We start from the raw sequence: 26914 nt of genomic DNA, 5'->3' as shown, positions 1-26914 counted from the left end.
GTGGGGTTCATGACGGCCCTAAAGTGTGATCCAGGGAAGAGCGAGAGGGTGGTAAGGCATCCTTATTAGGACCATAATCAGACCAAACGCCCTCAGTTATCTAGCTCCTATCTTGATGCTGGATGGTAGACAGGGAATAGCAAGTTAGTTGCTTAACCACTACGCCACCTGCTGCCCCAAAAAGACTGAGAGCAAGTGAAAGAGAAAGATGGAGTGAGTCAGCTACCGTTGATTAATGAAAATCTCTGGGTTTTATACAGGGCCAGTGGGGCTCATCCTCGGAAGTAGATTCTAATGAGCCGGGGTCTGTATTCACGAAGCATCTCAGAGTAGAAATGCTGATTTGTTGGAACTGATCCCGACCTCTTATTCAGGACTTAAAAAGGCTAAATTGACCCTAAATCAGCACTCCTAACACAAGAGTCAAACAAATCCAGACATCATTCAAGCTCTCTTTTTATTGATCAAGATGAACAAGTTTTAAAATCAAAACAAAAAAAGCTCAATTAAATCTCACTATATTTTACAGTAAGGGGCTAGAGAGATCAGTCAGTGGGTGTGAGATCTGGTGGGTGGGAAGGAGAGAGAAGAGAGAGATGCTCCTGACTAACATTGTACAAACACTTCTCGAACTGATTTTACAACTAATTTTCCCCCAAAAAGTCAAATCGTGGAAACCTGACATTACAAACCAAAACAATTTATTTGTCATAAAAACTGCATGAGAAACAGAACATAGATAAAAGCCTTAATGTATCATTCAGCCTCAGCAGCTACTAGACAAGGTCCTTTATTTCAGAAACGATGAAGGAAAGAAATACAACGTAAAACTGAATGAAGAATGTCTGGTCCTGCGCTAAAAATGTGATCTTCAAAAAAAAAAACAGGAGGACAACAGAGGGCACCTTTACACACGTGTCTTTTGTTGTGATTTAGATGTCACAGTTGTTTTAATAAGCCACTACATCTGTGGTTCACCTTGTTTTAAGCAGCGCAGGGACAGGTTCAGGGTGGAGCGACAGGTGGTCTTCAGATCTTCCTCCTCCAGATTTCCCAGCGTCCCCTGGGGTGCACAAACGGTCAAAGAGGTGACACATTAGCAAAGATCCTGGTAACACAGCTTGTAGCAGCCACAAGCTGTTATCAACTATACATACAGATATTTCTCATTAATAGAAATCCCCCTACAGACATGTCACAGAGGAATGGTAACTAATCTAACGAACTGGAAAATAAACTAAAACTAACACTAGCAAACGTTGGGGAAAACTAAATTGCATTTTTGGAGCAGGGAACATCCTGGCATTTTGTGGACGTTTCTCCAACAGCTCTTTAATGTTAGTGGACATTAGCTGACGATGGCCGCCCTGCTCTTCACACTCAGTTTGGGACACAGTATAAGGCAATAGAACTCAACTTTAAAGTTTTAACCATCCTATTTTGAGATTATGGAACCTGCTTGATATCCCCTTTACCATAAAATGAACTGTAGACAAACCTAAACTGAGGAATGTTAGTTGGATGATATCGATATAAGCATCGATATCAAACATGGGTCAAAATTAAGTGTTTTCACTCAACAGCATGTAAATAATATAAATTGATACACTTTCAAAGTCAATGAAGTCTTGAAAGGCAGGTTCACTAATAAGTATCAAATCTAATTAAACTAGACAGCTGGAGGATATCAAACAAGTTGACATGTACCTCTTATCATCATCACTTCCTGATAATAAATACTGCACAAAAACACCTTTAAAAGATGAAAAAAACAAAGGAGAAACAAAAACAATACACATCAAGCTTTAGTCATGATAAAGAGCAGTAGGCTCACAGGTAACAGCATTCAGTAGAAATGGATGTGGGTAGAGAAAGGAGTACCTGGGTGAGTACCTGAATAGTTTGACAGTTTGATCCTTGAGGGTTTATTAATTTGCCTTTTTCTTTCATGAGGTCGCTCACTCACTCAACACCAACGCTGTGTGAGGTATGGAAGTCAGCTGCAATCATTCATTAACCCCTACCCTTCCATCATCAGCCCAATGCTAACCAACACACTGTGTTACAATACAATGCATATCAGAGAACAGAGAGCTGTATATAGAACACAATATCCATGGCAGTGGGAGAAAAAAATGGTTTTAGACTGTGCATTCAGTAGGTCAAAGAAATAGTACGGATCCTTCCATATATAGCTTCACTTTACTTTTAAAGTATCTGTAAAATGCAGTGTGTCTATGTGTGGATACATGTCCACATATCTAGACAGTCACTTTAATACGTTCAATATAGGCTATGAAAATCGACAAATGAAAAGACATGGTTACTGCCACCATCACTGAAGAGAAAAAAAATATACAAGAGGCAATACAGGCAGAAAGAAATGCTTGGATTTAAATTTGGAAGAGATTTTTGTCCAATAGACAAAATAGAGATATATAATATGTATGCATGTATATAACCGATACAAAACGAGGGGTACCTCCAGGTATGTTTTTCAGGGCTACACTGGTCTTTCCCTCTGGGCTTTGTGACCTCTGTTTCTACCTTCTTCTCTCATCATCGGTCTAGCTCCATCTTCAGTGCATACTTACGATGCACTATATCCAAAACAACAGGATAAAGATACAACATACAAATCAAAGGCAATAGAACTGAAAGTAAACGGGGGGAGAGGAGAACAGGAGGGGGAGGTTTGAGAGGGAAGATGGGGGAGGGGTGTGTGTTTTGAGAGCCAGGATGACGGGGGAGGGCGCACTTACCTGAGCCTGATCTGAGGTCCTATCAGATCAGTTTTAATTGGACTGAGTGTCACCTTCAGAATGGAGGTCGTCTTGAGCAGCCCCGTTGACCCTGGCCAGAAGGGCCAGGCCCAGAGTGGAGGCAGGAGCCTCAGCCTCCACAGGCCCAGGCTTGGCCACGTCAGAGGAAGGCTTGTCTTCCTTTAACACCTCGTCCTTCTTGGAGCTGCTCCTCCTCTCCTCCGGCTCCTTACGCTCTGGGAGGGATGGAGGTAGGAAACAGAGTCATGACAAAGACTTGTAGAGTAGGACACACTTCAGATCACACTTGTGAATTCAGTAGGGACCATTATGGTCCAAATGTTGTTGCATCACCAGCTCAATCACAAGTGTGGAGTCACTAAACCAAAGTGTAAAAAAGTATATTTTATACATTTTAGGGATGGAAACCACTTTCAGTGTAAACCTAAACGACAAACCAGATATAAAGTATTTAGAATAAATAATGGAAAATATATATTTTTTTAATGATAGATTTTGAGATCTAACAATCACCAAAAGAAAAGCTAGACAGTCGAGGAGAATTGAACAAAAAGATGAATTTAGCAGTATTGATTTTATGTTTGAGTAAAAGAACACAGCATTAGCCATGGCAAAATGAATAGAATTGCAGGAAATTAGCTCTAAAACAAACATTTTCTCACAGCTCAATGGGGAAATTTGTATAACTAAGAAATTCACTTAAATTCAAACATTTATCTACACCGCCTCTAAAATTCAACCACGCCGACAGATGGACCGCGCCCATTGCCACGCCCACCACCTAAGCCCCTTTTAGATTCAGAAAAAAAACCTGCTATTGCTGCAAGAAACCTGCAAGATCTGAGTTGTGATTATTCTAAATGTGTTTGAATGTGCCAACCTGTCCCATGTCTCACCTTTGTCTCTGGACGTCCTGTCCTTGTCCCGGCTGCGGCTCCGGTGGCGGTGAGACTTGCGCTCTGAGCTGCGGGACTTCTTCCTCTCCCGGCTGCGGGAGCGCCGTTTCCTGTCCGAACGCTCCCGGCTGCGCCGCCTCTCCCGGTCCCTGTCCCGGCTTGTGTGGGAAAACACCGAACACAGGAACATGTTAATCCATGACAGACTCAAGAGCAGAGCAGTGGAACTTTCAACGAGAGATTTTCACAAACACATGAACTGTGATCCCTGATTAACATTATAGGGCCAGGCAGAGCTGTACTGGGCTGATTAACCCCCTAAGGTCGATGTCCGCATGTTAAGTTCATGTTTTAAGTATCCCTATATTTCTGTTATTACGGGGCTATCACTCAGTCAAGAGTGCGCATGCGCAGGAAGTCTTGTCGTTGTTGGACCTAGCCTGGAGTGTAATGGCTACCTTGTAGTGTGTTCATATAGTATAGTAAACTTTGTTAAACTGGAACCTTGTCGTTGTGTCATTTCGAGTTAACATTGGTAGCAGAGGATGGTTTCTAACTACAACGTGCCACCTCGCTTCGACGAGAAGAGGTCGTACGAAAGTTGGAAAAATGAACTGGGAATCTGGACACGCGTTACTAATCTGGACGCGAAAAAGCAAGCACTTGCGGTGGTATTATCGCTCGAGGGAAGAGCGAGAGATACAGCACTGGAAATATCCGTTGAGGATTTGAACAAGGATGACGGTATGGGAACTTTGATCAAAGCACTGGATTCTGTATTTCTCAAAGAAGAGAAAGACCGTGCCTACGAGGCATATTCAAACTTTGACAGTGTTACGAGAGATATTTCGGTTGCAATGGCAGACTACATCATTGATTTCGAACAGAGGTACAATAGAATGCGCAAGTACGACATGGTTCTCCCAGATGCAGTGCTAGCGTTCAAGTTACTAGGTACTGCCTGTCTAGATGGTAGGGAGAAACAGTTGGCTTTGACTGCTTGTACTGTGCTGACTTTTGCATCTATCAAGTCGGCACTAAAAATAATATTTGGTGAGAAGACGTCTATCGCGCCAATAACAGATGGAATGCAAGTGAGTGACGCAGCATATTACACCGAGCAGCACAGAAAAGGCGCCAACAAGTCACATTCTCAAGACAACCAGAAGAGGGCGCCATTTCCCGGCACAAATCCACTGGACAAATATGGAAGGAGATCGAAATGTGCAATTTGTCAAAGCACTTACCATTGGGTTAAAGACTGTCCTCATAAAAATGAACAAGTTAAACTAACAGAGGAAAATGTAAACACAGAGATAGAGCAGTGTAACATTACACTGTTTTCAAATGAATCTGCTTCTGATACTGAGATTTTTATAGTTGAATCCTTAGGATCTGCTGTGATTGATACTGCATGTACACGGACAGTGTGTGGTGCAAAATGGCTTGATAGCTATGTCAGTGAACTAAATATGAAAGAAGTACAAAATATGATTGACACACCAAGCAACAGAGCTTTCAAATTTGGAGACGGGAGAATTGTCCATTCTACCAAGAGAGTTAAGATACCAGCAAAAATTGGTCAGACTAAGTGTCACATTGAAACAGAGGTGGTCCCTACAGATATCCCCTTACTATTAAGCAAAGCTTCCCTCAAGAAGGCAGAGGCTGTACTAGACATAAAAAATGACAAGGCAGTGATGTTTAAACAACCAGTGACTCTTGAACTTACTACCTCAGGCCACTATTGTGTAAACATTTTAGACAAAGACATCACACAGAGTCCATGCAAAAATGAGATTCTGACTGACACAGAGCACATGAAGATTCTGACAGTCACAGAGAACATGAGCACTAAAGAAAAACACAAAGTATTGTTAAAGCTTTACAAACAGTTTGGACATGATACAGTTAACAGACTTCAGAAGTTACTCAGCAGTTCAGGGAATAATGATGATGAGAAGTACGAAACTGGAAACAAAGTGTACTACAAACGAGTTGACTGTCAAGAGTGGAAAGGACCGGGAGTAGTCATTGGTCAAGATGGTGTGGTGATATTTGTGAGGCACGGAGGCATGATTGTCAGGGTGCATCACTCAAGATTGCAGAAAGTAAATGATCAACAAGATAGAGGGGCTGTTGCTGAGAATCAGTCTCCTAATGAAAATGACAAAAAGGACACAGTAACAGACACAAACCTACCAGATGTCGCATCCGATGATATGGACACCGAAACTAACACAGGAAATGGAGCAGAGACCTTCAACCATGCCACAGGTAATACTGTTGAGCGTTCAAATGAGGAAAACATTCAACAGCCACATGTGTTAAGAGAACATGGTTGTTCCAATCTGAAAACTGGACAAACTGTTAAATACACGGACAGAGAAAGTGGTATTCCACATACAGCAACCGTCATTGGACGAGCAGGAAAAGCAAAACACAAGAACTGGTACAACTTGCAGTACTCTGAACCAGCTACACTTTCTGGTACAACAGGGTCAGCTGACCTGCCACTTGTAGATAATATCAGAATTGAACCAATGGAAAATCGAGAAAAACAGAATGACATTCAAAATGATGATGTACTTGAAACAAAGGACGTGTCATTTGACTCAGCTAAGCTAGATGAGCTCAGTAATTGGAGGAAAAATGGAGTGTTTGAGGAAGTCAAAGACATTGGCCAAAAGTGCGTCTCAACAATGTGGGTGTGTACCCTTAAAGAATCCTTAGCTGGAATAGCGCCCAAAGCACGTCTAGTGGCTAGAGGTTTTGAGGAGCTGGCTGCTAAAGAACTCCCAAAAGACTCACCGACATGCGCCTCAGAGTCACTCAGATTGCTGATGTCAGTGATCTGCCAGAAAAAATGGAAACTTAATTCCATAGACATCAAATCTGGATTTTTGCAGGGAACAGAGCTGTCAAGGGACATTCACATCCGACCTCCGCCCGAAGCTAAAAGTGAAGGAACACTGTGGAAACTAAAGAAGTGTGTGTATGGACTGGCAGATGGATCACTCTACTGGTACAACAAAGTCAAGGCAACAATGCTGAATACAGGTGGAAAAATGTCACAAGTGGATCCTGCAGTCTTCTATTGGCTTGATCAAGACTGCAATGTGACTGGAGTACTTGCCTGTCATGTTGATGACTTTATCTGGGGTGGCTCACAGACCTTTGCTTCAACTGTGATTCCACACCTCAAAGCTGTTTTCTAGGTTGGCCGTGAGGAGCATGATCATTTTTGTTATGTTGGCATAGAGTTTATTACAGTTGATGGAAAAATACTGATGCAACAGGAGAGCTATATCAAGAATCTTCAACCTATCCACATGGATTCTTCAAGAGCCGTACAAAGGAATTCCCCTCTGTGGAATTGAAGCTGGTCAATTGAGGTCAAAGATGGGACAAATTTTATGGGCTGCGAGACAGAGTAGACCTGGTTTGATGGTTGCAACTTGGCATCTAACACAAAACACGCCACTGTACAAACCATTCATGAGGCAAACAAAGTTGTTCGTAAACTGAAATCACAACAAGTGACTTTAAAGTTTCAGCATGTTGGAAAAGATGACTCTTTGAAACTAGTTGTCTTCCGTGATGCTTCGCTAGGTTATCACTGGTGGGACAAAACGGCACTTCCTACCTCTAGTTTGTGTCACTGACAACTACTCATTAGTTGATGCTGTGAAGTCAACCAAGTCTGTCACAGAGAAAAGACTTTGAGATTAGCAGCATCAAGGAACTTATTCAAGCACAGAGAATCCAGCGGATTCTGTGGTAGACCACAAAGGAACAGCTTGCTGACTGTCTGACTAAAAAAGGAGCATCCGGTCTTGTGCTCCTACAGGCTCTCGCTCCTACAGGCTCTCAGTAATGGAAAGTGGCAGCTTGAGTAATACAAATAAGAACTGTCACACAACCCATTTGTAATGGGGATCTTGAATAATACTTGGACATTTAACTATGTTGTTGATGTTTTATTTGTCTTTAAAGAAAAGGGGGAGTTTGTTAAGTTCATGTTTTAAGTATCCCTATATTTCTGTTATTACGGGGCTATCACTCAGTCAAGAGTGCGCATGCGCAGGAAGTCTTGTCGTTGTTGGACCTAGCCTGGAGTGTAATGGCTACCTTGTAGTGTGTTCATATAGTAGAGTAAACTTTGTTAAACTGGAACCTTGTCGTTGTGTCATTTCGAGTTAACACGCACCCCGCGGAAAACTATTTACAATAATAGCTCCATCAAAATATTTCAGATTAAGGTAAAAATATTTTGTTTTTGCAATGGATGTGTCTCAATCCACTGCATCCGCCTACGTAACACTTCCGCATCTGCGGTGAAAGGTGACAGAGCTAGAGCGGTGTTTGTCAGACCATGAGACATCCCGAAAAATCGGTCTTCTCACAGAATCATCTGTAGCGTCCGAACTATTATGAACCCTCTATGGAAAGATGAGACTGGCATGAACACGGTGTTCTCCGTTTTGCTCTACGATCCCCACAAGCGTCTTGGGACTCATCAGAAGTCATTACAGCCAATCTGCCGACTTCTGTCTGTAGCGTCCAAACAGTTTGGGCTACACACTAATATGTGAAGGTGAGACTCTCAGGAACATGTCTGTTGTTCTGCTCTAAGACGCCCACAGGCCTCAAGACTGGTCTTATGGAAGTATATATGGAGACTGTTAATTGGCAAAAATATGGGGTTAAATACATGTTTCAAAATAAAATTATCTGTCAGATGTAGGACAGACACTTCAGAACAAACTTCCTTTAGATGTCTTTTTGGGACTATTTGTTGTTCCATGTAATGAATCTGTTATTCAATGCGTTTGTATAGGCTAATAGCAGTAAGGCCCAAAAATGTTTTAATCAAATACGTTTAACATTAAAAAAAAAAGTGTGATACAAGGGGTCTTAAAATACCAAATCAAATAGCAAAATTATCTTTGGTATGACCTTAACACAATTCCTTATAGCTTAGTAGACCCCCTCCCCCGGCTTAGACTCTTATGGGTTAAGCATCCACCATAGTTGCTGGGACCGTGCGGGAAAAGACCATTTGAAAGGAAAATGAACGAGCCAGCACAGTACAGTTGGGGGTCGGCCTATAGTGTGAATCAGCCATACACTACTAGTCTACGTGCCATACACTACTAGTCTACGTGCCATACACTACTAGTCTACGTGCCATACACTACTAGTCTACGTGCCATACAGTACAGTACCTGCTACGTTTGCGCTCCCTCTCCTTGCTCCTGGACCGCCGGCGTTCCCGGGAACGACTCTTCTTACGGTCCGACGCTCGGCTGGAGTGGCGGCTGTTCGAGTGGCTCCTCCTTCCTCTCTTCTCCCTCTCTCGCTCCCTCTCTCTCTCCCGCTCCTTCACTCGCTCCCTCTCTTTCTCCTTCTCCTTCTCACGCTCTTTCTCCTTCTCTTTCTCCTCCTCTTCCAACTTGCGCTTAGTCTCCCTCTCCTCCCTCTCACGCTCCCAGTCCTTGCTTTCTAGCTCTCCCTTGTCTTCTCCGGCGGGGTCTTCGGATCGCCGATTTAACTTCTCCTTAACAGAAAATCATTCATTCATGACTTACCACCAACAATTCAATTATATGACTGAATGTTTTTCTGCATCAGCAATATCAACATACTGGTCTTTCAAAACAGCAACAGTCAAAATGATAAAATGATACTTCCTTTTCATGGGTATTAAAGCATACAGTACAACAAATGGCATATATGGAATCTTGACAAACATTGACTTGGGAGTGAACAATCCTTCAAACCTAAGGACTTACCTTGAGCTCCTCCACAGTGGACTTGATCTTGGCGTAGCCCATGTGCTGCTTGCCCATCAGGTGGTCATCCACCCGGGACTGGGCGTCTCCCACAATGAGGAATGCCCCGCACACCTCACACACCTCCATCTGTTTCTCCTGGGCCGCAAAGGTCTCAATCGTCTGGAATCAATCAGGATGACTTTTAGTTTTACAAGTACAGCACTTTCAACCAAAAAATGTCTCATCCCCAGGTTTAATTCACGGTATTGAATTCATACAAAAGGCTTACTAAATAGATAATGGAGTTGATCTCAATGCTGATGGAGTAAGAAAGAACTGGGAGTAACTCACAGAGGGGGTGGAGCTGAGCAGCTCCCTCTCATCCTTTAGCTGTTCCACGAGTTTCATCATCCCCTGGGCCTCCTCCACTCTGCCCTCAGAGCCCAACTCCTCGATCTGAACACAGCACATACAAACGGAAACTTTGTTGACATAGAAAACAACTTACTCACTCCAGAGTATGTGTCCTGCAGGAATGTAGGTCTTCACATGACGGATGCATGTACACTACAGTTCAAAAGTTTGGGGTCACTTAGAAATGTCCTTGTTTTTGAAAGAAACAATGTCTACAATGTATTTGACCAATTTGATGTAATTTTAATGGACAAAATGTGGTTCTCTTTCAAAAACAAGGACATTTCTAGGTGACCCCAAACTTTTGAACGGTAGTGTAGGGTCCATGTACATTTGAAGTCGGAAGTTTACATACACCTTAGCCAAATACATTTAAACTCCGTTTTTCACAATTACTGACATTTAATCCTAGTAAAAGTTCCCTGTCTTAGGTCAGTTAGGATCACCACTTTATTTTAAGAATGTGAAATGTCAGAATAATAATAGAGAGAATTATTTATTTCAGCACATATTTCTTTCATCACATTCCCAGTGGGTCAGAAGTTTACATGCTACCAAATACTAATTGAGTGTATTGCCTTTAAATTGTTTAACTTGGGTCAAACGTTTCAGGTAGCCTTCCACAAGCTTCCCACAATAAGTTGGGTGAATTTTGGCCCATTCCTCCTGACAGAGCTGGTGTAACGGAGTCAGGTTTGTAGGCCTCCGTGCTCACACGCTTTTTCAGTTATGCCCACAAATTATCGATAGGATTGAGGTCAGGGCTTTGTGATGGCCATTCCAATACCTTGACTTTGTTGTCCTTAAGCCATTTTGCCACGACTTTGGAAGTATGCTTGGGGTCATTGTCCATTTGAAAAGACCCATTTGCGACCAAGCTTTAACTTCCTGACTGATGTCTTGAGATGTGGATATATTGAAGCAACATCATCTTTCTGCCTCATGATGCCATCTATTTTGTGAAGTGCACCAGTCCCTCCTGCAGCAAAGCACCCCCACAACGCTGCCACCCCCATGCTTCACGGTTGGGATGGTGTTCTTTGGCTTGCAAGCCTCCCCTTTTTCCTCCAAACATAACGGTCATTATGGCCAAACAGTTCTATTTTTGTTTCATCAGACCAGAGGACAATTCTCCAAAAAGTAAGATCCTTGTCACCATGTGCAGTTGCAAACCGTAGTCTGGCTTTTTTATGGCGTTTTTGGAGCAGTGGCTTCTTCCTTGCTGAGCAGCCTTTCAGGTTATGTCGATATAGGACTTGTTTGACTGTGGATATAGATACTTTTGTACACGTTACCTGCAGCATCTTCACAACTTCCTGTGCTGATGTTCTGGGATTGATTTGCACCAAAGTACGTTCATCTCTAGGAGACAGAACGCGTCTCCTTCCTGAGCGGTATAACAGCTGCGTGGTCCCATGTTTATAGTTGCGTACTATTGTTTGTACAGATGAACATGGTACCTTCAGGCGTTTGGAAATTGCTCCCAAGGATGAACCAGACTTGTGAAGGTCTACAATTCTTTTTCTGAGGTCTTGGCTGATGTCTTTTGATTTTCCCATGATGTCAAGCAATAAGGCACTGAGTTTGAAGGTAGGCCTTGAAATACATCCACAGGTAAACCTCCAATTGACTCAAATGATGTCAATTAGCCTATCAGAAGCTTCTAAAGCCATTTTCTGGAATTTTCCAAGCTGTTTAAAGGCACAGTCAACTTAGTGTATGTAAACTTCTGACCCACTGGAATTGTGATACAGTGAATTATAAGTGAAATAATCTGTCTGTAAACAATTGTTGGAAAAATGACTAGTGTCATGCAAAGTAGATATCCTAACCGACGTGCCAAAACTATAGTTTGTTAACAAGAAATTTGTGGAGTGGCTGAAAAACGAATTTTGACTACAACCTAAGTGTATGTAAACTTCTGACTTCAACTGTAATTGTGTTCGATGGTAGAATGTAATGTTTTGGTAAACCCAGGCAGCTCACCTGCATGACTAGGTCCTCGATCTTCTCTGTCAGGACTGTAGCTTTCTCCTCGTTCTTCCCCACAGGACCACCAGGCCCCTGCTGGAGAAAGAGAAGGTCCAGTCAGCATAATCTAACAACATTGATTAACATGACAAACCGAATACAAGGGTTGGCCTAGGTTTCCATGTTGAGTTCTGTGTTCTCTATAGCGGCGACCTATGGGCATTGACTGAGTAAATCTTTATGTATTCTTACTCCTGCGGCCTGCTGGGCCTGCGACAGGGCCAGACGGGCGTGGCCCCTGCGGATCCTCCTCTCCACCTCGGCCAGGAGAGACTGCAGGTAGCGCAGGAAGTCCCTCTCATAGCCCTCCTTCATGAACCGGGAGCTCTTCTCATACCTGGTGCACATAGGGATGAAAAGGGAGTTATTCACCTGTTATACGCTATAGACATGTGATATTAGTTTAAGAACAGCCCTTAGTCATGGTATATTGTCCATATACCACACTCCCCAGGCCTTATTGCTTAAATATACCACAGGTATAATACAAAATTACCTGTTTACTTTTCTAATTAAATTGGTAACCAGTTTATAATAGCAATAAGGCCTGAGGGGGTATGGTATATGGCCAATATAACATTCATAACCAGTTTATAATAGCAATAAGGCCTGAGGGGGTGTGGTATATGGCCAATATAACATTCATAACCAGTGTATAATTGCAATACGGCCTGAGGGGGTGTGGTATATGGCCAATATAACATTCATAACCAGTTTATAATAGCAATAAGGCCTGAGGGGGTGTGGTATATGGCCAATATAACATTCATAACCAGTTTATAATAGCAATAAGGCCTGAGGGGATGTGGTATATGGCCAATATAACATTCATAACCAGTTTATAATAGCAATAAGGCCTGAGGGGGTGTGGTATATGGCCAATATAACATTCATAACCAGTTTATAATAGCAATAAGGCCTGAGGGGATGTGGTATATGGCCAATATAACATTCATAACCAGTTTATAATAGCAATAAGGCCTGAGGGGGTGTGGTATATGGCCAATATAACATTCATAACCAGTGTATAATTGCAATACGGCCTGAGGGGGTGTGGTATATGGCCAATATAACATTCATAACCAGTGTATAATTGCAATACGGCCTGAGGGGGTGTGGTATATGGCCAATATACCATGGCTACGGGCTGCATCCAGGAACTCTGCGTTGTGTCGTCCATAAGAAAAGACGTAAGACTTGCTATATTCACAATATGCCACACCGCCTCGGGCCTTATTGCTTAATTTTAACACAAACAAAAAGTGATGGGGTGGAAAAGGTAAAACTTACATTTTCCTAAGGTTTTCATCGTGGATTTTTTCACAGGGACCCAAGTCAGACCGGGTGTTTGTGAATAATTCTGCAGGGCAGAATCCACAGAGATAGTACTTACAGGTCTGCAAGGGAAGGGAGAAAAGATGAGCCACGTCATTAGTGAGCCAACAGTTGCATGATTTTGGGAAATACTGAAGCTACAAAACCCAAAACCTCTTCAATGCCGGGCCTGCCAAAAATGTTGCTTGCAAACTGGTTGCGAAATGCAACATGGATCTTCTATCAAACATGCATCTTCAAACATTGATTAGCCTAATCTCACTGATGAACAAGATTAGTAGCTAGTGACCTTTGCTTTGGTAATAATGCCAATTCTAATCTTTTTAGAGGTAACCATTTGGCCCATTATACACACATACAGTGCGTTCGGAAAGTACTCAGACCCCTTCACTTTTTTCACATTTTGTAACATTACAGCCTTATTCTAAAATGGATTAAATGAACAGAAAATCCTCTCAATCTACACACAATACCACAATGACAAAGCAAAAACAGGTTTAGAAAATGTTGCATAAAAATACACAAAAAACAGAAATACCTTATTTAAATAAGTATTCAGACCCTTCGCTATGAGACTTGAAATTGAGCTCAGTTGCATCCGGTTTCCATTGATCATCCTTGAGCTGTTTCTACAATGTGATTGGAGTCCACCTGTGGTAAATTCAATTAATTGGACATGATTTGGATAAGCACACAGCTGTCTATATAAGGTCCCACAGTTGACAGTGCATTTCAGAGCAAAAACCAAGCCAGGAGGTCAAAGGAATTGTCCGTAGAGCTCCGGGACAGGATTGTGTCGAGGCACAGATCTGGGGAAGTGTACCAAAAAATGTCTGCAGCATTGAAGGTCCCCAAGAACAGTGGCCTCCATTCTTAAATGGATGAAGTTTGGAACCACCAAGACTCTTCCTAGAGCTGGCCGCTGAGGCCAAACTGAGCAGTCGGGGGAGAAGGGCCTTGGTCAGGGAGGTGTCCAAGAACCGGATGGTCACCGACAGAGCTCCAGAGTTCCTTCCAGGACAACCATCTCTACAGCCCTCCACCAATCAGGCCTTTATGATAGAGTGGCCAGACGAAAGCCACTCCACAGTAAAAGACACATGACAACCCGTTTGGAGTTTGCTAAAAGGTACCTAAAGGACTCATACTGATGTAACGATATGACATTTTTGGCCGATACCAATATCCGATATTTTCCGTGTCAAATAAAACAATACCGATAACAGACATTTAAAAAAAATTGTAGGCTTTTAAGCATTCTAGTACAGTTAAATAGTTAGCACACACATGGACGCAGCGGTCTAAGGCACTGCATCTCAGTGCAAGAGGCGTCACTACAGTCCCTGGTTCGAATCCAGGCTGTATCACATCCGGCCGTGATTGGGAGTCCCATAGAGCAGCGCACAATTGGCACAGCGTCGTCCGGGTTTGGCCGTCATTGTAAATAAGAATTTGTTCTTAACTGACTTGCCTAGTTCAATAAAGGTTACACACACACACACACACACACACACACACACACACACACACAATTATATTGTTGGCATTTACGTATGCCCCCACTACCAGTAAAACATCATCAAAAAAATATATTTCACTTACTTGCTGTGCTGTTTCGTCGTTAATTTCTTCAGTCGTTTCATTCTCAACCAGGATTTCTATGGAACGCCGTTTGGGTCTTTACGTGTCAAAAAAGATAAGTGTCAAATAACACTATTTGACGTGTCAAATAAGCTTGTTGACCAATCAACATCTGAATATGACTAATAATTTAACGGGTTCATACATTTTTTGCATAGTTTTTACACATTGATTACTCTATCACTCGTATTTCATATGTCACAACGATTCATCGATACGCATGCTATGAGCGCTGGTAAATATTTATCGCACATCTACAGTGCTGGACATTTAAAAATAAGACAGTTCTTATTTGATTAATGGTGGTCGGACCCATCTATGTGATTCTAGCCACAATAAGGATTAGGCACAATAGTTGAATTTGAGGTTAGCCTTCAAATAAAAATATGGCATAATTCTACTATTGTTTTCATTTGAATCACTTTCAATTGCATACTTTTATTTTGAAGGCAGACTGCAAATTCCACTAGTGTGCCTAATCCTTATTGTAGCTAGCTTCACAACACATTCCGGTCGAGCTTACTGAAGCTAGCTGGCTGCTTACAATGTTAGCTTTGGCAACAGGGTTAAGCAGTTGGCTGGCTATTTCTTTTCTTCATGAACTGATGTTCATTTTCAATAGGCGAACAACAAGTGGCAACCTAGCTAATACTTACAAGGATTCCTAAATCATTGCTAAGAATAATGAAAATGACCACAGTTTCTACTGGTCATTGTTTTCAGGCTGGATGTATTGGTACTAGCTAGGTACCCCAGAAGCTGCGGCCGAACAAATGATGCTTTATTACCAACGCGGTATTGTAAACACATCGTTCGTGGCCGGCGTTTATTTTCAGCAAACTTAACATGTGTAAATATTTGTATGAACATAAGCTTCAATTACTGAGACATAAACTGAACAAGTTCAACAGACATGTGACTAACAGAAATTAAATAATGTGTCCCTGAACAAAGGGGGAGCATCAGCTGCATTAAGTAGTGCAGTGCGTCTCCTCCTCATGGACTGCACCATAATTGCGCGTTCTTGTTGTGAGATGTTACCCCGCCCTTCCACCAAGGCACCTGCAAGTTCCCGGACATTTCTGGGGGGAATGGCCCTAGCCCTCACCCTCCGATCCAACAGGTCCCAGGCGTGCTCTTCGCTGGCCATGGCAGAACACTGACTTTGCTGTCTTGCAGGAAATCACGCACAGAATGAGCAGTATGGCTGGTGGCATTGCATTGCTGGAGGGTCATGTCAGGATGAGCCTGCAGAAAGGGTACCACATAAGGGAGGAGGATGCACAGCGTTGAGATTGCCTGCAATGACAACAAGCTCAGTCCGATGATGCTGTGACCTACCGGCCCAGACCATGACGGACCCTCCACCTCCTAATTGATCCAGCTCAAGAGTACAGGCCTCGCTGTAACGCTCATTCCTTCGACGATAAACACGAATCCGACCATCACCCCTGGTGAGACAAAACCGCGACTCGCCAGTGAAGAGCACTTTTTGCCAGTCCTGTCTGGTCCAGCGACGGTGGGTTTGTGCCCATAGGCAATGTTGTTGCCTGTGATGTCTGGTGAGGACCTGCCTTACAACAGGCCTACAAGCCCTCAGTCCAGCCTCTCTCAGCCTATTGCGGACAGTCTGAGCACTGATGGAGGGATTGTGCGTTCCTGGTGTAACTCGGGCAGTTGTTGCCATCTTGTACCTGTCCCGCAGGTGTGAAGTTTGGATGTACCGATCCTGTGCAGGTGTTGTTACACGTGGTCTGCCACTGCGAGGACGATCAGCTGTCCGTCCTGTCTCCCTGTAGCGCTGTCTTAGGCGTCTCACAGTACGGACATTGCAATTTATTGCCCTGGCCACATCTGCAGTTCTCATGCCTCCTTGCAGCATGCCTAAGGCACATTCACACAGATGAGCAGGGACCCTGGGCATCTTTCTGTGTGTTTTTCAGAGTCAGTTCTCATAACTGACCTAATTGCCTACTGTCTGTAAGCTTTTAGTGTCTTAACAACCGTTCCACAGGAGCATCTTCATTAATTGTTTATGGTTCATTGAACAAGCATGGGAAACAGTGTTTAAACCCTTTACAATGAAGATCTGTGAAGTTATTTGGATTTTTACGAATTATCTTTGAAAGACAGGGTCCTGAAAAGGGGACGTTTCTTTTTTTGCTAAGTTTATGTATGTTGTGAAGCTAATAGCAGTGACGCTATTACTGTGTAACTCCAGTAGGACAACATCTGAAAAATAGCACACTTGGTAGTGTGTACCGGTGCTCAACCAGACGGCGAAAGCCAACATCCCCCATGACAGAGAACGGTTGATTGTCAAGGGCAATGAATTCCATTATCTTGGCTTTAATGGATTTTGCCTTTGAGTTGTCTCACTGAAAATGTCACAGCAGACATTGTGGGCTCGGTTAGGGATGCTGTGTTGCATAACATTTTACGTGGTGTCATTAATTCATTACCTACGTTATATAGATATGCACGGCAGCTTTGACATCGGTTTTTAAACATCGGTGTGAAACTATACATCGGGCCGATACCGATATTGGCATTCTTAGCTAATATTGTCCGATTCCGAGGACCTCAGGACCTCAGACTGGGGCGAAGGTTCACCTTCCAACAGGACAACGACCCTAAGCACACAGCCAAGACGACGCAGGAATGGCTTCAGGACAAGTCTCTGAATGTCCTTGAGTGGCCCAGCCAAAGCCCGGACTTGAACCCGATCAAACATCTCTGGAGAGACCTGAAAATAGCTGTGCAGTGAAGCTCTCCATCCAACCGGACAGCGCTTGAGAGGATCTGCATTGAAGGGATTAACTGCCCAAATACAGGTTGTAGCATCATACCCAAGAAGACTTGAGGCTGTAATCGCTGCCAAAGGTGCATCAACAAAGTACACGGTAAAGGGTCTGAATACTTTTTTTAAATTTAACTAGGCAAGTCAGTTAAGAACAAATTCTTATTTACAATGACGGCCTAGACGACGCTGGGCCAATTGTGCGCCGCCCTAAAGGACTCCCAATCACAGCCGGATATAATACAGCCCGGATTCGAACCAGGGACTGTAATGACGCTTCTTGCACTGAGATGCAGTGCCTTAAACCGCTGCGCCACTCCGGAGCCCTGAATACTTGTGTAAATGTACTTTTTTTTTTATTGTTAATACATTTTCACAAAAATAAAAAATAAATGTATTTTTGGGGGTATTGTTTGTAGATTGAGGGGGAAACAATTGCATCGATTTTAGAATAATGCTGTAATGTAACAATGTGGAAAAAGTAAAGGGGTCTGAATACTTTCCGAATGCACTGTAAGTTACATTACTTTTTAGATGTGTATATTGTTAGATATTACTGCACTGTTGGAGCTAGGAACACAAGTATTTCGCTACACCCCCAATAACAGCTACTAAATATGTGTATGCGACCAATAAAATGTGATTTGACTCAAGACTCATGCAACTTGATTAACTAGCTAACGTTACATTGACAACGACATAGCATAAGGTTACTAAGCTAGCTAATGTCTAACTTTGAGCCAATACAAATGTCAATATTGACTGAAATTCGCAGCTAGCTAGTTTGTCTCCATTACGGTTTCACATTATGTTGATGTCTGCAAATAACGTTAAAAGTACCCACTTGTTTTTATTTAGCAAACTAGCTAGCCCAGTTGTCAGTGGACCTGTCGCTAGCCGTCGTTAGCAAACTCGTATGTTGTCGTTGGCGAAGTTACTCATTATATAACATTATCTAGCTAGCTATAGTACAGGGCCAGTGTTGGTCGTTAGTTTAATGTTGAATGCGGATTCGTGGGTCAGGGGGTTGGGCCTGAGAAGAACATGCTGTCCTCAATTGTAGCAAACGCATTAACTTACCTAACTAACTAACACCCGACCCTAGCGGTCGTCAGTTTATAGCTAGTTAGGATACTGTTAGTTAGCGAGCATCATGTAGGTAGCCAGTTATTACGTTTACGCAAACATCAATATCAACGTCAGTTTGCTAGCTACCTACCTATAAAACGACTCACTGAAAACAAGAACCGGACGAAATTGTTTCCAGCGAGCTGGCTAAAGCTAACAAAGTGGCTAACTTACGGTCTCGTGGTCCCAGCGTACGTTGCATCGTTTCTCGTCGGGGGCCAAGTTTCTGTCTCGACCCATCAACTCATCGAGTAACTGGGCTGCGGAAAGCATTTTGCCTCAAAACTGAAAGCAAAAAGCTATTGTACCTACTAAGTTAAACCATTTATTATTGCGCCAAATAAATACAGACCCTAGTTATTTCAGATCAAAATGGCAGCCGTTCGCATTCAGCAACAGTCGCTACCCAATGTGCATCCGTGTGCGGAACCTGAAACCGCCGCTGTGTGAGAAATTACGCCACCCTCTGCTAGGATGTCCTGTAGCATCCACTCATGGTCCCCCAAAAGCCCTTGATCATCATGACTCCCACATAAGACTTATTGGGCGAAGGCGTATTCTGTATGGGGATTTACTAAGAGCCCTGACGCTTGGCTGAACATTAACTAGCATCGCTTGCAGTAAGGTTTTAGAAGCATAAGGATCTTATCTTTCATATCACAGATAAATTATATATACTGAAATATGGCTGTGTGGGAACCTTAACCCTAACCCTATAAAGGTGTGTATCAATTTAACCTTTGTATATGTATATATATGTATATATATATATATGGTTAGGGTTAAGGTTCCCACACCGCCATATTTCCATGTTTCAGTGATTGTTTAAAAGAGCAGATGGAAGACAGAGGCTGTGTTGGAGAGCATCAAAATGACTGCAGGCGACTGCCGACTGACTGATCTACAAATCACCTCGCACATTGATATCAAAATATTTACCCCTTATACTAACCTTGGTAGAGCTTCATACTGGAAGCTAAATAGCTCGTTATTAAATAATGATATAGTTAAGTTTGAGGTTAAAGATCTGCTTTCACACGTTTGGGAAAGGGCTTGTGAAGAAAAATCTTATTGCAACATCTGGGAGCTCTTTGATTTTGAGGTGTCCAAATACCTTAGAAAATATGGTAGTAATTTTGCTAAGAACACAAGAGCTGAGGAGGAAAAGGTTATCATTAAGATAACTTGCCTTTCTCAGAGGTCCCCAGCCAGCCTCTCGGGGGAGGAGAAGATGGAACTGATTGAGTTTCAAAATAAACTGGATAATATATATAGATTAAATAAACTGGATAATATATATAGATTAAATAAACTGGATAATATATAGAGATGAAATAAACTGGATAATATATAGATTAAATAAACTGGATAATATATATAGATTAAATCAACTGGATAATATATATAGATTAAATCAACTGGATAATATATATAGATTAAATCAACTGGATAATATATATAGATTAAATAAACTGGATAATATAGATTAAATAAACTGGATAACATATATTAAATAAACTGGATAATATATATAGATTAAATAAACTGGATAATATATAGAGATGAAATAAACTGGATAATATATATAGATTAAATAAACTGGATAATATATATAGATTAAAAGCAGAAGGAGCCTTTATTAGATGAAGCTGTTGAAGTTTCAACTGTTCTGCCTGCGGTTATGGAACCCTGACCTGTCCACCGGACGTGCTACCTGTCCCAGACCTGCTGTTTTAAACTCTTAATGATCGGCTATGAAAAGCCAACTGACATTTATTCCTGATTATTATTTGACCATGCTGGTCATTTATGAACATTTTGAATGTCTTGGCCACGTTCTGTTATAATCTCCACCCGGCACAGCCAGAAGAGGACTGGCCACCCCTCATAGCCTGGTTCCTCTCTAGGTTTCTTCCTAGGTTTTGGCCTTTCTAGGGAGTTTTTCCTAGCCGCCGTGCTTCTACACCTGCATTGCTTGCTGTTTGGGGTTTTAGGCTGGGTTTCTGTACAGCACTTCGAGATATTAGCTGATGTACGAAGGGCTATATAAAATAAACTTGATTTGATTTGATTTGATTGAGGGAGAACAGAATTCATCCTATTTCTTTAGACTTGAGAAATTTCACTCTACAAATAACACTATCCAAATAACACTATTTCTACAACAAGGCCGACGCACAAGACATTCTCCAAACACCCCACAGGGCCGACATCCCCGTTATTTGCAAGAGGAAGCGACGCAGGTACAGAGGACAAAGAGCTGGTCGCCAACGCCAACGTGCAATCATTGGACAATAAATTAGACGAGGTACGATCACGAATATCCTACCAACGGGACATCAAAAACTGTAATATCCTGTCGTGTCTTTGGCTATGCCGGATTAAGTGATATGACATGCTATTCTATAAAATCCTTTCTCTGTAATTAATATTACCTGATTGAGCTAATCATGCAAATGTAATTAACTAGAAAGTTGGGGCACCACGAAATAATATTTATAGAGCAGTTATCTTCAGAATAAACTCTTAAAGACCTAGTAATATTTTACATCAATAGCAGTCAATATTAATCGTCACCTTATTTCAGTCTCATCTGAAAGTTGTAAATTCTTGGTTATCTTCACGAACCCTGGCTAACAAGTTGAATCTGCAATACAAAATTGGGTTTAATTATTTATTTACTAAATACCTAGCTAATCACACAGAATTACATATACACAGAATGAACCATACATTGATTACAAATTACGTCATAAAGGAAAACGTCCCTAGCGCACGGAGCAGATATGACAGCTGGTTACACAAAGGAAAGGGGGTTGGGTTTGAGTGAAAGAGCGGGAAGACTGAGGAACAAAGGGAGAAGCTGTGCTATCGTAAATACAGTATCCTATGCATTCTAAATTACCGCCCATTTGGAAAAGGAAAATGCAATAAATATTTACTTTGAGCTGCGCTTCAATAGGTTGGTGGTAGATGGAAGGCCGTGTTGCCCAACAGAGTCCTTTGAAGAGTGTCTCTGGTGGTGAACGGGAAACGTTGTAGTGTCGTCGTTGTGTGGTAGACGGGATACTCTGTCTGTCCTCTCCTAGCCCACGTTTACAGCGGCCGCTGCTAACTCAACGGCTAGGAGGTATCACTTCTGTAGCGAATAAGAGTTTAAAGTTCATACCATTCGCAACCAAAGCTCAAGCTGAGGTTGGCTTCGTTCTGTAGTTATTATCTGAATCCTTCTGACATCGGACCGTCATCCTAATGTACCCGGAACAGGAGGTTACATTTTCGCTATATAGTGGAGGGAGAGAAGGGTGTGTTTCATAGTTTATAACTCGTGTCTCTTCACAGTGGCGGGCCACTGATTTAGCAGAGCCCTAACCTTATGAAAACCCAAATCTCTCATTTGGAAGCTAAAATTACATTTAATCTTTTCACAAATAATTTTATATTTAAACATTTGAATTGCACAACAATTCCATGTGAACCTGATAACTATAATGTGTAGACTTTCCCAGATACAGTTTATGTCGTCCTGTCATCAGTCATAATGTCTCAGATGACAACCGAACTGACATCATATTCATTAAGTACCAAGGCATATTTTCAACTGGTTCTATTACCGAAATATTGTTCCTTTCCCCCCACTTGTTTGATGTTCCCAGATTCTCTATGTTTAACAAAGGTATTTATGGGGGGGGGTCATAAACCTTACCCACAGGCCAACGTCATGACAATCCTATGTTTCACGGAATCGTGGCTGAATGACGACATGGAAATTCAGCTAGCGGGATATACGCTGCACCGGCAAGATAGAACAGCACACTCCGGTAAAACGAGGGGTGACAGTCTGTGCATATTTGTAAACAACAGCTGGTGCATGAAATCTAAGGAAGTCTCTAGATTTTGCTCGCCTGAAGTAGAGTATATTGTGATAAATTGCAGGCCACACTACTTGCCTAGAAAGTTTTCAGCTATACTTTTTGTGGCTGTTTATTTACCACCACAGACAGATGCTGGCACTAAGACTGCACTCTGTCAGCTGTATAAGGAAATAAGGAAACAGGAAACCACTCACCCAGAGGCGGCGCTCCTAGTGGCCGGAGACTTTAATGCACGAAACTTAAATCAGTTCTACCAAATTTCTATCAACATGTTAAATGTGCAACCAGAGGGAAAAAAATTATAGATCACCTGTACTCCACACACACGCCTCGCTCTCCATTTGGTAAATCCGACCACAACTCTATCCTCCTGATTCCTGCTTACAAGCAAAAATTAAAGCAGGAAGCACCAGTGACTCGGTCTCTAAAAAAGTGTTCATATGAAGCAGATGCTAAACTACAGAACTGTTTTGCTATCACAGACTAGAACATGTTCCGGGATTCTTCCGATGGCATTGAGGAGAACACCACATCAGTCATTGGCTTTATCAATAAGTGCATTGAGGACGTCGTCCCCACAGTGACTGTATGTACATACCCCAACCAGAAGCCATGGATTACAGGCAACATTCGCACTGAGCTAAAGGGTAGAGCTGCCGCTTTCAAGGTGCGGGACTCTAACCGGGAAGCTTACAAGAAGTCCTGCTATGCCCTGCGACGAACCATCAAACAGGCAAAGCGTCAATATGGGGCTAAGATTGAATCATACTACACCGGCTCCGACGCTCGTCTTATGTGGCAGGGCTTGCAAACTATTACAGACTACAAAGGGAAGCACAGCTACGAGCTGCCCAGTGACACAAGCCTACCAGACGAGCTAAATCACTTCTATGCTCGCTTCGAGGCAAGCAACACTGAGGTATGCATGAGAGCATCAGCTGTTCCGGACGACTGTGTGATCACCCTCTCTGTAGCCGATGTGAGTAACACCTTTAAACAGGTCAACATACACAAGGTTGCGGGGCCAGATGGATTACCAGGACCTGTGCTCCGGGCATGTGCTGACCAACTGGCAGGTGTCTTCACTGACATTTTCAACATGTCCCTGATTGAGTCTGTAATACCAACATGTTTCAAGCAGACCACCATAGTCCCTGTGCCCAAGAACACAAAAGCAACCTGCCTAAATGACTACAGACCCGTAGCACTCACATCCGTAGCCATGAAGTGCTTTGAAAGGTTGGTAATGACTCACATCAACAACATTATCCCAGAAACCCTAGACCCACTTCAATTTGCATACCGCCCAAACAGATCCACAGATGATGCCATCTCTATTGCACTCCACACTGCCCTTTCCCACCTGGACAAAGGAAACACTTATGTGAGAATGCTATTCATTGACTACAGCTCAGCGTTCAACACCACCTTCAAAGCTCATCAATAAGCTAAGAATCCTGGGACTAAACACCTCCCTCTGCAACTGGATCCTGGACTTCCTGACGGGCCGCCGGCAGGTGGTCAGGATAGGTAACAACACATCTGCCACGCTGATCCTCAACACTGGAGCTCCACAGGGGTGCGTGCTCAGTCCCCTCCTGTACTCCCTGTTCACCCACGACTGCATGGCCAGGCACGACTCCAACACCATCATTAAGTTTGCAGACGACACAACAATGGTAGGCCTGATCACTGACAACGACGAGACAGCCTATAGGGAGGAGGTCAGAGACTTGGCCGGGTGGTGCCAGAATAACAACCTATCCTTCAACCTAACAAAGGCTAAGGAGATGATTGTGGACTACAGGAAAAGGAGGACCGAGCACGCCCCCATTCTCATCGACGGGGCTGTAGTGGAGCAGGTTGAGAGCTTCAAGTTCCTTGGTGTCCACATCAACAACAAACTAGAATGGTCCAAACACACCAAGACAGTCGTGAAGAGGGCACGACAAAGCCTATTTCCCCTCAGGAAACTAAAAAGATTTGGCATGGCTCCTCAGATCCTCAAAAGGTTCTACAGCTGCAACATCAAGAGCATCCTGACTGGTTGCATCACTGCCTGGTACGGCAATTGCTCTGCCTCTGACCGCAAGGCACTACAGAGGTTAATGCGTACTGCCCAGTACATCACTGGGGCTAAGCTGCCTGCCATCCAGGACCTCTACACCAGGCGGTGTCAGAGGAAGGCCCTACAAATTGTCAAAGACCCCAGCCACCCCTGTCATAGACTGTTCTCTCTACTACCGCATGGCAAGCGGTACCGGAGTGCCAAGTCTAGGACAAAAAGACTTCTCAACTGTTTTTACCCCCAAGCCATAAGACTATCTGCATTGTGTTGAAGTCTTTTTAGAGAGTATTAAAAACAATGTTCTCCCTCCTACAATGAGTCAGGGGTTAATAACACTGAATCCTAAGCCTCAAAAAGAAGTGCTGCTCATCGATAACTGGTGTCCAATTTGTCTTCTTAATAATGACTATAAGATATTAGCCTTACTACTGTAACGGCTTTCTTCCTGGGATGAAGGAGAGGACCAAAATGCAGCGCGGTTATTGTTCAACATGTTTAATAAGATGATAAACGATGAACATTAACAAATAACAAAATAACAAACGTGAAAGCCGAGACAGTCCTATCTGGTGCAGAATACAAACACAGAGACAGGAAACAACCACCCACAATCCCCAACACAAAACAAGCCACCTATATATGATTCTCAATCAGGGACAACGATTGACAGCTGTCTCTGATTGAGAACCATATTAGGCTGGACACAGAAACAGACTAACTAGACACACAACATAGAATTCCCACCCAGCTCACGTCCTGACCAACACTAAACAAGCAAAACACATAAGAACTCTGGTCAGGACGTTACAACTACTTGCAAAAATAATTAAAGAAGTCCTGGATGCAATCATTGATGAAACACAGTCTGGCTTTATGAGGAACAGACATATTTCTAATAATATCAGACTAGTATTAGACATACTTTACTACTCAAATCTAATAACTGAGGATAGCTTCATATTATTTTTAGATTTTTATAAGGCATTTGACACAGTAGAGCATCAGTTCCTCTTCCACTCCCTTGAGAGACTTGGCTTTGGGGGGGGGGGGGGGGGGGGTCTGTAAGTCTATTAAAACTCTCTATACAATAACAGCTCTATCAAATTGAAATATGGCACCTCACCTAGAGTTGAGTTAAAGAGAGGAATTAGGCAAGGTTGTCCTATCTCTCTGTACCTGTTTTTATTAATCACCCAACTTCTTACAAATTCTTTAAATAATAGTCCTGTACAAGGTATTTCCATAGCTGGTAAAGAAATTATTATAAGCCAGCTGGCTGATGATACTACACTTTTTCTGAAAGATGCTAACCAAATTCCCATATCGATCAATGTGATGCAATCCTTTTCCAAAGCTTGTGGTCTATATCTTAACATTAATAAATGTGAACTCATGGCTGTCAAAGATTGTGTAACACCTTCATATGATGGTATTCCAGTAAAAGAAGAACTTACATATTTAGGCATAACCATTACAAAGGATCAGAAGTCTAGAGGCTTACTAAACTTTAACTCTCCTATTAAAAACCCCAGAAGAAGCTAAATCAATGGCTACAGAGGGACTTATCTTTAAAAGGAAGAGTCATAATAACCAAGGCTGGAGGTATCTCTAGACTAACATATGGCGCTCCATCTTCATATCTTGACGGTAAAATAAGCAAGGAGATAGGCCAGATGCTTTTCAACTTTCTGTGGAGAAACCGTACCCATTACATTAGGAAAACTGTTGTAATGAACACTTATGAGTATGGTGGGCTGAATTTTCTGGACTTTACTACATTAAGTTATACTTTTAAGATCAATTGGATAAAACAATTCCTAAGAAGACCCTTCTATGTGGAATTGTATTTCTCATCATGTCTTCTCTACTTTTGGTGGCCTTAACTTCATGTTGGTTTGCAATTATAATATTGACAAAGTTCCAGTGAAACTTTCTGCTTTTCATCGGCAGGTTTTCTTGTCATGGTCCTTAATTTATAAGCAACATTTTTATCCACACAGATATTATATATGGAATAATTGGGATTTTTTGTATAAAAATTTGTTTTTAGAATATTGGTTCCAAAATAATATCCTATTGGTGAGCCAACTGGTAAATGAAGAGGGTCTTTTACTTAGTTCTACAGAATTCTTATCACTTTACAAGGTCCCTGTAACACCTAAAGAT

At 42.4% G+C, this 26914-nt stretch overlaps 1 protein-coding gene across 4 annotated transcripts; it reads right to left on the bottom strand.

The window, feature by feature from the left end:
• Window positions 1–438: 438 nt before the first annotated feature.
• LOC120036183 (luc7-like protein 3) lies at window positions 439–19221 on the bottom strand. 4 transcript variants are annotated; one of them, XM_038982660.1, is made up of 10 exons: window positions 18980–19221; window positions 13192–13298; window positions 12094–12238; window positions 11857–11937; window positions 9808–9912; window positions 9475–9636; window positions 8908–9236; window positions 3680–3837; window positions 2763–2998; window positions 439–1063 (listed from the first exon to the last, which is right to left on the bottom strand). In XM_038982660.1, the coding sequence occupies exons 1-9, from the start codon at window positions 19076–19078 to the stop codon at window positions 2796–2798; spliced, it is 1389 nt and encodes a 462-aa protein (XP_038838588.1). In that variant the 5' UTR covers window positions 19079–19221; the 3' UTR covers window positions 439–1063; window positions 2763–2795. The 4 variants fall into 4 exon arrangements, with proteins under 4 accessions (XP_038838588.1, XP_038838586.1, XP_038838585.1 ...); XM_038982658.1 differs by having other exon boundaries at window positions 8908–9239; window positions 11857–11934; XM_038982657.1 differs by having other exon boundaries at window positions 8908–9239; window positions 18980–19220.
• Window positions 19222–26914: the final 7693 nt, after the last annotated feature.

The sequence above is a fragment of the Salvelinus namaycush genome, unplaced genomic scaffold (genome assembly GCF_016432855.1).
Source record: "Salvelinus namaycush isolate Seneca unplaced genomic scaffold, SaNama_1.0 Scaffold1230, whole genome shotgun sequence".
Classification (NCBI taxonomy): domain Eukaryota; kingdom Metazoa; phylum Chordata; class Actinopteri; order Salmoniformes; family Salmonidae; genus Salvelinus; species Salvelinus namaycush.
Note: the sequence above shows the minus strand (reverse complement) of the source record. Positions and strands in the feature narration are given on the sequence as shown.

Coding starts and splice junctions, on each gene's coding strand:
- LOC120036183 (XM_038982657.1), bottom strand. CDS start 19,078: ATGCTTTCCGCAGCCCAGTTACTCGATGAGTTGATGGGTCGAGACAGA. Junction 9,240..9,474: donor CCACTGTGGAGGAGCTCAAG/GTAAGTCCTTAG, acceptor TTTTCTGTTAAG/GAGAAGTTAAATCGGCGATC. Junction 3,838..8,907: donor AGGGAGCGCAAACGTAGCAG/GTACTGTACTGT, acceptor TTCCCACACAAG/CCGGGACAGGGACCGGGAGA.